Raw genomic sequence first — 12,646 nt, 5'->3', positions numbered from 1 at the left:
AGGCTGTTGTTACGGACTGGTCGTTCATAGCAAATCAGCTGTTTCTGGCTGTATGCATTTTCAAAACAAGTACAGGCAGTCCCCGGGTTACGACGGGGGTTCCGTTCTTGAGATGCGTTGTAACCCGAAAATCGTCGCAAGCCGGAACATCGTAAAAAATGCTAAGAAAACCTCACTTTTAATGCTTTGGGTGCATTGAATACTGTAAAGTGCATTCTTATTGCATTTTTCATAAAAAAAACCTTCAAATATTGATTATTTTGCATTTTTGGTGTCATATTTCTTGTGCCAGATGAGTGTTGTAAGTGTCGTAACCCTGGAAATAATTTCTGATGATAATAATTGAAAAGCGCCTTAACCTCGGAACGTCGTAAGCCGAGCCCATCGTAACCCGGGGGACTGCCTGTATATCATTACTAACAATACTTTTGGCATTCTCTTTTACTTTTTTCAACTTAATTAGAAGATGGGATTGATTAAGAGATGGAGGAAAAGGGGTTAGCCTAACTAAAAAATGGAATAGATAGTAAGTGCAGCAGCATGTCCATCTATCATTACGGATGAAAAAAAGTGAAGGCGACAGTTTCCGAGTGAGGGGTAAGCCCTGCCCACCCTTCCACTCCACCTGTTAACTGCCTGGTTAATTGCCATGTTACCAAGATTTAACCAGTTTCCAGATAGCTCTGAAAGATACTCCTATATAAAGGCGATTGTATTCCCGTAGGAACAGCAGTAGTACACCATATTAAATCACAATACTACATTAATCCTGTGAAAAAGAACATAAATATTTTTTTTTTATTCAAGTTATACAAACAACAAAAATTCAATGCTTCGATTTTCTCAAAGCCCATATAACAAAGATTTAACTTATGTTTGATATGAAGCCCAGTTTACAGATTGCAATGGTACTGAAGAACTGACTCTATACTCCTCTTCTCTGTCACTGTTCTTCCGATTTGCTTCGTCAATTGGACGATGAGTAATCAAAGTATTTCCAGAAACAGGCCCACCTATTTGAAGAGGTACTGAAGAATCTAATGTTTGTGTTGTATTTGATGACAAGTGACTCCCCTGTGCAGTAAAGGCTAAGGACTCAGGCACTGGAAGGATCTGGGATGGTTTAACACATTCATTTGTGAACTGGGCTGACCCTGCATTTATATGTGCATAAAAAGTGGTTGAATTGACTGTTGCTTCTACAGGTAATTTGTTAGGTCCTCCCTGGACATCACTGGGTTCTGAACTTGAATGCTTTACGTGGTAATTCATATGCACTCGGAGATGCTTCTTGAGATTACCCGATTCACAAAAACCTCGATTACAATACTGACAAACGTAAGGTCTCTCTCCTGTATGAAGGCGCTCATGTACCTTCCTCTTTCCTTGATCTCTGTGAAAAGATGCAACATTTCCTTGTGATAAGATCAAAGCAGTAAAGTTCTTTCAACAATTAAAAAAAAGGATTAAATTCAACAACAAAAATAAATTTTCAACTAATATGCAAGTTCAAAAAGCAATTTAAATTTGTGGTCCTATCATATCAGTCAAGTAATGCAGACAGTAGGCAACAGTTAGCACATACTCTACAGTTTATAAGACATTTCCCTTACATATTGCTAGCTTGCTTACCTAAATGACTTTTCACAAAAGGAACACTTATATGGTCTTGTGTCTGTGTGTACATGCTCATGTTTCTGAAGAACTTGTTTTCGCAAAAACTGTTTATCACAAAATCTGCATTTATGCGGTTTTTCTCCTTTATGCTGCTTCTGATGCACAGTTAACTGTCCTTGTCGTCTGTACCTTAAGTGAAAGAAAAAAATGTGAATACAAATGAAAAGGGAAAGCTTAAGAAAGGAACTATAAGTGGACTCCATTAAGCGAGTGTTCCACAGCCTAAGCTCTATTTACATATATATAGTACTTCAATGTTAAAATATAAAAAAAAAAAAAATTTAAATGAGCCAGATCAATACACACCCAAAAAAAGTGAAACAGACCAATACATACACATTTCTTTATCTAGGTTCAGAATTATTTTCAATACAGAAGAAATGGACATGGCAAACAAAAGTATATAAATCCAAAATAACATCTGTTTATTAATAATATAGGTACAGAACTGTTGTTCATAAATTTAGAATAGAAAGATGAATTCATAGTATAAAACTAGACTCAAAATATAAAATGATCATCAATTGATTATCAGTCACCAAATACCACTTTTACACATTAAAAAATAACTGTAAGATTGTCCTACCTAAATTCAATCTATACAGGCAACACCCAAACCCAAAATGACTATAAACAATGGTAATACATGTCATGTGAACAATGACTACCAGAACCTCACTAGTAAATAAAATTTTCCCTCACAATAACCACAGGTTACAAGTGACACAGCACCTATTCAAGTTATTATAATGAAAAATAAATTAGTACATCAAAAACCTAAGAATTAAGGATAAAACATTGCTAAACTTACTTTGTGCCACATATGTCGCACACATAAGGTGTCTCCCCAGTGTGGATTCTTCTATGTTCCTCCATGTTCCCTCTTTGAGAAAAGCTTTTGTCACAGAATTCACAAGAAAAGGGACGCCTGCCAGTGTGCAGCCGTAAGTGACTCTCTAGATTTGCTTTTTGTGTAAACCTGCCAAAAATGGGGTAATTTAAAATATGAAGCGATTGTCAAACAGATTTCTGAAGAAACATTACAATATACTTTTCCAACAAGAAAACAAAACAGATAACTGTATTTCCTAGTACATAAATACCATTTTAAAACAAATCTGGAAATACTCCCGTGACTTTATACTAAGCTCAGTTTCAAGTAATTAGATCCTTGGGACTTCAAGGAATACCTAGTTAAGTCTAGCTTTAAAAATGTCACTGAAGTAAAATTAGCATTGAGCTAGCCATACACAATAGTACTAAGTTTGTTGCCTCTTCTACAGGACTAACTAAAGAACGTCTCTCTGTCTTCTGTTATCTAATTTTTTTTTGTCCTTGGCACCAGAACATCTTGGGGTTGCATACTCTGGAAGATGTTTAACAAGCAAAGGAATAATTTCTGAAAAGAGCTTAATTATTAGCATTAATAATGCTATACATATAATAACAATTCCATAATGTAACCTACACTTAAGCATTCGGGATATCATACAACAAGAATTATGTATCATTTCTGCCTTAAGAAAACCTGTATTATACACATCTGGAAATATTTTTTTTTTATCTACAATACTCAGAGTCCAGGGGCTGCCAATGCTTGAAAAAATTTTCAAGATCTTGAAACATCCACTATGAGCTTGAAATCTTAAAAGAAAAAAATTAAAATTACCCAAATATTGAAAAAAAATTAAATAGAAAAGTCCATCATCAAAAAAATATCATTTATCAGCAGTCTTCTGGAACTACTACTTGTTGAAGAATTTCCAGAAGACTGCTGAGCCTTGACCCAGGCTAACAACCTACACCTCTCTTGAAAAAGGGCCACAGATAGGGCATGAAAGTACTCGAGTGTTGAGTAAAATAAAATGTAAATACTTATAAGTAAACACGTTATACATAGTAATTTTGTGGGTTTCTTTTTCAATCTTCACAAGAAAACAAAGAATTTTTTGTTTTTAAAATCATCCTTGCTATTTCGGTCAAAAAGCCTGAATATTCCTGATATTAGAACTGAAGTGACTTTCATGGTCAATTATGATAACCCTAAGCAATCTATATTCATGCTGTAAGTAACTGCTTTCCAAGTGAATTAGTAAATCTAATGATAAAATAATTACTAACCTCTTTCCACACAATTCACAGCAATGAGTATATCTTTCCTCACTTGGCTTGTGTGTTCTTTTATGATTATAAAGCTCTGCTTTACTTTTAAATTTTTTATCACACTCATCACAAGTGAATGGTCGGGTATTTGTGTGAACAAGCATGTGTCGAGTCCATAAGTAGTGGGCAGGATATAGTTTCTTACATTTGGGGCAGCTGAAAATAAAGAAAATAATTTTATAAAATAAAGCTATGCAGAACAGGACATTTGCTCCAACACGTAATACAAACCCTCGGTCCTTTACATAGGGATTTACTTACAGTGCCAGCTGGACTGGTCGTAAGATTTCTAACAAGGTGGTTCGGTAGTAACTACTTGTCTGATGGTTGGGAGTCCTGCCCGACTGGAGGTAAACATTCCACTTTGCTTTCGGCCGTTGTCGGATGAAGACGTGTTCGCTCACCTCTCTGCCCGCCATTGTCGTGAGAATTCTACGCTTTTGCTTACGAAGCTGCTCTTTTCACAACTTTTCCTTGCTGTAGTACTTGTGGTATGCATCTACGTAAGTACTTGTGATTTAATTTTGTTCTTGACTTTGTGGTTTGCTTCGAGGACTCAGCCATGCAAGCCAATAAAGGTGAGACCCCCCCCCCCCCCCCCCCCCCACAACCAACCGGAGAGTATGCCCTGGTGTGGAGGGCCATAAGTGTGGGTCTTTTCAGTCCTCTGAGGTAGTGGACCCCCATTTAGTGTGTGCTCAGTGCCAAGGGTGTGAGTGCTCTCGGGCTGAGCCCTGTGACTTTTGTATTTCATGGTTGGAGGAAGAGGGTATGTAAAGTAGCCAAGCCTCATGTGGCTCTTTCCCCTGCGGGGGATGTGTCCCGTTCCGCCTCTTCGTTCGACCTGTCGAGCGCAGAGGAAGGGGCGCGACACCCTGACTAGGAACTGTACTCGGGGTCTTCCGTACGCTCAGGGTGGGATCTTTACCCCCCCGGGGTCCCCCCCCCCCCGGGGTGAGCGGGAACCTACCCCCTCTAACCCGACTGTTGCTTCCACAGGTGTGACTGCCGCTGCAGTTAGAGACCTCCAGCAGGTCTGGCACTCACTGAACCTTCCGGGCACTCCAAGTACTCAGGAGCTGTTGTTACACCTGGCTGCCCCTGTGACCCATGGCCCGGTGACGCTGACGACGACCACCATCTCTACACCTGGGTATGCTGCGCTACCGCACCTGGTGTACACGCAGCACATAACGTCAGTGACCCCCTCAGTTGCTGTGCAGGCCCTGATGACATTCGTGCCACGGGAGGAGATGGTTCCTCCTCTTGGGTTTGCTGTCCTCGTCCCAGCCCGTGACTTCGAGTGCCCGAAGAGTTCCCCGCTTGACTGCCAACCAGTTCCTGTGCCTGATCCTGCTGTCTCCGCTCCTGCCCGTGGTGTTGCTGCTCCCGCCGCAGGTCCCTCCAGACAGGTGCAGTTGGGCCATGTTGCTACCACAAGTGCCCCAGCTCCGTCCTGGATGGAGGACCTGACGGTGGTCCTGAGGAAGCTGACGAAGCAGAGGAAGGTGTCGTCGTCTTCTTTGTCGTCCTCTGCTGCCGCCTCTTCCCCTTCGACTTCCAAGGTCCCACAGCCAAGGAAGAAGAAGGTGGCCTCCACCCCCCCAAGAAGTCTCGCACAAAGACTTCTAAGTGTCTGTCCCACTCCAGTGGGACAGGTAGGTCTTCCACTGGTCTTCCTGTTCCTTCGGGAACGGGGCCTGTCTCTCCTTCCCCAGGGACGAAGAAGACGGGGACCGTAGGGTGCCAGCTATACTGCTGGTACCTTTTCTCCTGGTTCTAGAGGGTTCCGCCTCCACACCAGGAACCATCTCGGCCGCTCGCGAGCGAGCGTCACCGAGTGTACGGTCACCTGCTGGTGACCATGCAGCCAGGGTCCAGACCGCTGAGCCTGTTCGCCATCAGGACCTAGGCACGGAGCGGAAGACTGGTGGGAGTCGCTCAGGTGACTCTCGCCAGGCCGCAAGGCGATCGCTCTGGGTGGTGGATGCATCCCCAGTTCCCAAGGGTGACGTGACGGTCCCACCAGACCAATCACGTGCCGATGCCAGGAAGAAGTCCCGCTGGTCACCAGACCCAGCTCGGCTGGATCAGGTACCATGACGCGTCGAGAGGACGGTGCATGCTCTCACCGCGTCAGTGGACACTACCGGTCACCCGACCGTCGCTCCCACCGGGACCGGACGGCTCACTTGACTGGTAGCAGTTCTCCTGACGCACAGGACCGTTGCTACCGTTCTCAGTCCAGCGGTTCTCCATGGGACTAGACCTGCAGCTCGGTCGCCGCCATGGGTTGGCAATCGCCTGCAGTCCTCCAAGCCCACCGGCTCTGCTGGTAGGCAGGGTGGGACGTCAGGTCTTCCTCACCCCTGTCCCTTCAACCTCCTCAGGCTACACCAGGAGGACGAGGCAACTAGGGGCGACTGTGAGAAGCGCGCTCCACACAGTCCCGCCAGGAGAGTCTGCGAGCCTGGCTTGGTCCTGGGACTTGGCAGATTGTACACACAAGTGGTTGGAGGAGACCACGATGGGGTCTGGCGAGGTTTTTCTTCCTTCTGAAGGAAGAGGGTCTCGGGAGTTGATCGGCCTGGATGGATCTGACGGTCCATCGCGCAGGACGGTATCACTCCCGAGATTCAGAGGTCTTTTGCGGAGGTCATTTGCGCTGATTCGTCAGCACAACGACCTCGGGGAAAGGATCGGTGGTTGCTCCCTCCGAACCTCCATCGAGGTTGAAGTCGTTCTGGGGTCCTAAGAAGGAACCCAGGACGGCTGTGGGTTTGCCCCGATCCTCCTAGGCCGACAGTGTGCTGGGCCAGGTTGACTCTCTTGTCTCTGGACAGGAGGGCTCACTTAGGTCCAGCAGGTCGGACAAGCTGTTTCCCCCTCCTCTGCCTCATCAGCGGCGATTCTACGTGCAATCTGTGGACCCGTTGCTGACCAAGCAGGTTGACCCGGAGATAGCTAGGCTAACTCCAGGGGTGCCTCTCCATCACCTGCTGGCTGAGAACTCTGGTTCTCACAGCAAGAGGCATCGGCCCTGGAAGCGAACGCCATGGCAGCCTTCCAAGCAGTCTCCTGCCCAGACCTGTGGTCCCTCACAGTGTCCAGAGTCGCAGCCTCCTCAGGACCCATCACTCCCAAAGAAGATTAGGCGTTCGGAGACAGTGTTAGTCTGGAGGTAAAGCCATCTCGTATCTCACCCACCAGACAGCTAACCTATGGGCCAACCTGGTCCTGAGACGTCGAGACGCAGTCCTCGCTCGGGTGACCAGGGCGGCCAGTCGGGAAGTGACATTGGGTCTACGAAATGGACCGTTACTGGGTTCCTCCTCTCTCTTCCCCAGAGAGGCGGTGGAACAGCGGCGCACTGATGACAGTGACCGCCTAGTACACCAGGCAGTCTCAAAGGCCTCTGGGCAGCCTCAAATGACTGTGGCCAAGCCTCAGAGCTCGGCTAGCGCTTCCTCTGCCACCAAGACATCAGCTTCGTCAAGGTCAAGAGGAAAGACCCAGTCTTCGACTTCTGCTTTGAGGAGCGAGCATCAGCCCTCCTCCCATGCCTCCCACTCCCGTGGGGGTCCCGCCAAGCAGAAGCCGAAGAAGGGGAAACACTAGGGACGGCATTCCCCCTCACCTGCTGCTGGAAGTGGGGGGGTGCCTGGCGAGCCATTGGGCAACTTGGCAGTGCTACGGAACCAAGACCTAGGTAGTGGATGTCCTTCGGGAGAGATATCTGCTACCCTTCAAATTGCGGCCACCCCTCACTTCGCATCAGGAAGAAGTCAAGACCATGCTGAGCAAGCGAGCTGTGGAGATCGTACGAGATCAGTCGCTGGGCTTCTACAGCCGACTCTTCCTAGAGGAGAAGTCATCCGGGGGCTGGCAACCGGTGATAGATCTCTCTCCCTAGTACCGATTCATTTGCCAGACTCGGTTCACGATGGAAACGGCACGCTCAGTGCTCAATTCCATCAGGGAGAATGACTTCATGCTTTCAGTGGACCTGAAGGATGCATATTTCCAAATACCCATCAATCAGTCCTCCAGGAAGTACCTCCACTTTATCCTCAACGGGATGGTGTACCAATTCAGGGCACTGCTTTGGTCTCTAAACCACCCGCCTTCACACGAGTGTTCACTCTGGTGTCAGCTTGATCCAGCAGTGGCAAGTCTTGATTGGTCACCTGTCGTCACGAGTGGGCCTTAGCTCACTCGGTAGAGCTGTCAGCCAGATACACTCCAGGCAAGAGGAACGTAGTGGCAGACAAGCTCAGCCACCGGAATCAGGTGATTGGGACCAAATGGTCTCTTTACCCAGACGTGGCGGAAAGGCTCTTCAACCTGTAGGGGCAACCAGTCATGGATATGTTCGCTACCCGGCACAACAGAAAACTCAAGGTTTCTTCTCAGTCGTGCCAGACCCATGGGCAAGCTGCAGAGGACGCGTTCCAGCACCCATGGGACAACCTCCTAGTTTACGCCTTTCCCCCGTTCTGCCTGATTCGTAAGGTGATCAGCAGAGTGCTGGTCACCAGCAATCTTCGGATGATTCTGGTGGCAACCCAAATGGCCTCAGGCTGTTTGTATCCTGACCTGCTGGCTCTTTTCTCCGAGGCGCCGAGAGAGATTCTCCCTTGGCACAACCTCCTGTGCCAACCACACGAGGAGAGGTACCACCGAGCAGTTCAGTCCCCGTGTCTTCACGGCTGGTGGTATCCACCATCTCTTGCGAGTGAGAGGCTTTTCTCACCGAGCAGCAACCAAGAGATGGCAGGGCACCTCAGACAGTCCTCTGCAGCATTATACCAGGGAAAGTGGTCCGTCTTCTGTGGTTGATGTCGTGGACAGGGTCTCTCCACTCAGAGCCACTCTTCAGCAAGTAGCGTATTTCCTCATCTTTCTTCGTCGAGAGAAGCTCCCTCTCCGTCTCCGGCAGTTAAAGGCTACAGAGCCGCCCTGGCCCTAGTCCTTAAACTGCGAGCAGTCGACCTTTCCACTTCCATGGAAATTTCACACTCCTAATGAAGACTTCGGGGAGTCTTAAGCCCACCCAGGGAACTGAGGCCCCCGGGGTGGAATGTGACTTTCATACTTAGGAGCCTGACTCGCAGACCCTTCGAGCCACTCCGAGAGTTGTCAGACAGGGATCTGACCCTCAAGACCCGTCTTTCTGCTGGCCCTGGCATCGGCAAAGAGAGTGGAGAACTTCATGGTCTTTCCTTCGATGTTAAGCACTCGAGAGCATGGGGATCTGTAATGCTCTATTTCATCCCAGACTTCGTAGCGAAGACTCAGAACCCTTTGGTCCCTGATGACAGGTTCGAGTCCTTCACGATCCCCTCCCTGAAAAACTTAACCAACAATGATGCGGATGAGATGCTGCTTTGTCCTGTGAGGGTGCTACGCGCTACCCGAAGAGAACTCGTCACCTCAGGCCTGAGTGTCGACGCCTCTTCGTTAGCACCGGGGTTACCAAGAGAAGTGTCCAAGAACACTATTTCTCTCTGGCTTCGTGAGGTAATCCGGAAGGTGTACGCTTCAGGCAGGAGTGCCAACACCAGTACCCTTCGTCCGAGAACCCACAAAGTCAGAGGTATTGGTCCACCCCCTGCATTCTGCAAGAATTTGTCTGAGGCACAGGTACTGAAGGCAGGGGTTTTGGCCAACCAGACCACCTTCACCTCCTTCTACCTTCGGGATATTGCCCACAAGTTGTGTAGCTTACCCAGCTCCCTTACCGGACAAGGTAGCATTTCATCCTTGTGCGACTGCATGAATGGAAGAATGAATGAGAGTGTGACTGGCTTCTCTTCCTCATCTTTTTCTTCCCTCTCCCTGCGGCAGAGGGTGGCGGTCGTCACCACGCTGGACAGGATGTGGATGCAGGTAAGCATCCCTTTCATTAGGGATAGAAGCGTTTATCCACCACTTCCCTAACAAGGAAAGAAGTGGACGCCAGCGAGAGACAAACCCAAGACTTTATATTGGCTCTTGCGTAGGACTACTGTAGTTCTTTCTTGCTATTCATAAGATTACGTTTGCCTCCCTCTTATGAATTTGGTTCAGAGGTCTGACCACTGATCCTGCAGTACACACTCCAATCAGTTGGGCGAAGGCTAGGCTCCCTCCCTTTGCTCTTACGACCAGGGAGGGAACCCAGGTCGGACAAACACCAGTCTGTTCATAAGACTTAGATTCCACCCACCAATAAGTGAGTCTTCCCTATGTGAATGACCGAGGGTTTGTATTACGTGTCGGAACAAATCACAGTTTTGAAGTAAATTGTATTTTTCCTAACTATACAAACCTGAGGTCCTTTACACATAGTCCCGCCTCATGTCACCTCTCACTCTGTTCCTGGGCATAAAGCAAAGTGGAATGTTTACCTCCAGTCGGGCGGGACTCCCGACCATTGGATAAGCAGTTACTACCGAACTACCTTGTTAGAAATCTTATGACCGCTCCAGCTGGCGCTGCAAATAAATCCCTATGTAAAGGACCTCAGGTTTGTATAGTTTGGAAAAATACAATTTACTTCAAAATTGTGGTATTATAACACACCTCTAACTTCCACTAGGTAATGTTCCAACACAAAAATCTCTACTTTCCAAACATCAGACCATAAAGAAATGTACAACACTGTAAAATCAAAACTCGTTACTAAACTACAAATTTTTTTTTTAAATATTCACTCCATTTAACAAGATACCACTGTTCTTATGCAAAACACTTGTATATAATAACTTACGGAACATAAAGCAAAATGACAATTTGTCCAAAATTGCATTTTTCCTAACTATACAAACCTGAGGTCCTTTTACAATAGGAAGGTACTAGCGGCAGCTGGATAGGTCGTAAGCTTTCGAACAAGGGGTTCGGTAGTTAACTGCTTGTCCGACAGGCGCGCGCGCAGCGACTGGGGAGGTAAACAAATCACTTTTGCTTTTGCCCAAGAAAAAACTGCAGAGTGAGGGGTGGCATGAGGTGGGGCTATGTGTAAAAGGACCTCAGGTTTGTATAGTTAGGAAAAATGCAATTTTGGACAAATTGTCATTTGTTCCGACACGGCATACAAACCTTCGGTCCTTTTACAATAGGAAGACTCACTTCTTGGTGGGAGGAATCTGAGTCTTTTGTGAACAGACTGGTGTTCGCCCAACCTTGGAAGTCTCCCTGGTCGTAAGAGCGAGGGAGGGATCCAAGCCTCTGTCCGATTGATCGGGGTGTGCACCGCAGGATCAATGGTCAGACCTCTGGACCGAGTACTAAGAGAGAGCAAGCGTATCTCTTCGTACCAGCAATGTAAGAACTTGTTCCTGTACAGGAGCAAATATAAAGTCATGGGTTTGACTCTTGTAGGCATCCACTTCCCCCCCCTTGTAGGAGGAAGTGGTGGATATTCTGCTCCTATCCCTAGTGAAAGAGATAGGATGGGGCTCTGTCATATAGCTCACCTGCATCTCGTCCTCATCCAGCGTAGTGACGACCATGGCCCTCTGCCCACAGGTAGAGGAGGAGGAAAAGATGGGAAGAGGGAGCCAGTCACTCACTCACTCACACATCCATCCACACAGTCACACCAGGACTCGATGCTGTTTCAGCCTGCGAGGGTCTGGGTTAGCTACACAACTTGTTGAGCAGCCACCACGGGTCCCAAGGGAAAAGGTATCCAAGGACCTGTGGGCAATATCCCGAAGGTAGAGGACGTAAAGGTAGTCTGGTTAGACCAGACCCCTGCCTTCAGGACCTGCGCCACGGAGAAGTTCTTACGAAACGCCAACGAGGGGCCAATACTTCTGACTTCGTGAGCTCTCGGACGGGACGTACGGATGTCGTCACTACCATCAGCCTCATACGCCCTCCTGATGACCTCACGCAGCCATAATGAAAGAGTGTTCTTGGATACTTCTTTCTTGGTTACCCCCGGTGCTAACCGAAGAGGCGTCGACACTCAGGCCCTGAGGTGTCGAGTTTTCTTCAGATAGCGCCGTAGCGCCCTCACAGGACAAAGCAGCATCTCATCCGCATCATTATCGGTGAAGTCCATTAGGGAGGGAATCGTGAAGGGACTCGAACCTGGTCGTCTGGGACCGACGGTTTTCTGAGTCTTCGCAACGAAGTTCGGGACGAAATCGAGCGTCACAGATCCCCATCCCCCTGGAGTGTCGTACATCATAGGAAAGACCATGAAGTTCCCCTACTCTCTTCGCCGATGCCAGGGCCAGCAAGAAGAGGGTCTTGAGGGTCAGATCCCTGTCTGACGACTCTCGGAGTGGCTCGAACGGCGTTCGAGTCAAACTCCTAAGGACGAGAGTCACAAATCCCACGCAGGGGGCCTGAGTTCCCTGGGTGGGCAAGAACCTTTCGAACTCCTCATAAGCAAGGAGATCTCGAACAGTTCGAGATGTCCAATCCCCTCAGTTTCAGGACGAGAGCCAGGGCGGCTCTGTATCCTTTGACTGTGGGACTGAGAGGAGCTTCTCTCGGCGAAGAAAAACGAGGAAATCCGCTACCTGCTGAAGAGTGGCTCTGAGAGGAGATAGACCCGTCTACGACACCAACCACAGAAGACGGCCCACTTCCCTGGTAACACAGCTGCAGAGGACTGACGGACGTTTCCAGCCATCTCTGTTGCTGCGCTACGAGAAAAGCCTCTCGTTCGCAAGAGATGGTGGATAACAGCCAGCCGTGAAGACGTAGGGACTGGACTGCTCGGTGGTACCGCTCGACGTGTGGCTGGGCGAGAAGGTTGTGCCAAGGGGGAATCTCTCTCGGTTCTCCTGCGAGAAGAGCCAGCAGGTCC

At 48.1% G+C, this 12,646-nt stretch overlaps 1 protein-coding gene across 4 annotated transcripts in view; it reads right to left on the bottom strand.

Moving 5' to 3' along the window:
- Positions 1-398: 398 nt before the first annotated feature.
- The window catches only part of LOC135221849 (zinc finger protein 141-like), a 54,885-nt gene continuing 42,637 nt past the window's right edge, over positions 399-12,646 (bottom strand). For all 4 annotated transcript variants that reach the window (XM_064259778.1, XM_064259777.1, XM_064259776.1 and 1 more), the window contains exons 8-11: positions 3,799-3,996; positions 2,489-2,656; positions 1,633-1,806; positions 399-1,393 (exon numbers count right to left, since the gene is read on the bottom strand). In XM_064259778.1, coding sequence (XP_064115848.1) covers positions 871-1,393; positions 1,633-1,806; positions 2,489-2,656; positions 3,799-3,996 — 1,063 coding nt within the window. In that variant the 3' untranslated portion in view covers positions 399-870. The remainder of the gene's footprint in view (positions 1,394-1,632; positions 1,807-2,488; positions 2,657-3,798; positions 3,997-12,646) is intronic.

Source organism: Macrobrachium nipponense, chromosome 3 (genome assembly GCF_015104395.2).
Source record: "Macrobrachium nipponense isolate FS-2020 chromosome 3, ASM1510439v2, whole genome shotgun sequence".
NCBI classification, from domain to species: domain Eukaryota; kingdom Metazoa; phylum Arthropoda; class Malacostraca; order Decapoda; family Palaemonidae; genus Macrobrachium; species Macrobrachium nipponense.
This window is presented reverse-complemented; position numbering and strand designations above follow the sequence as displayed.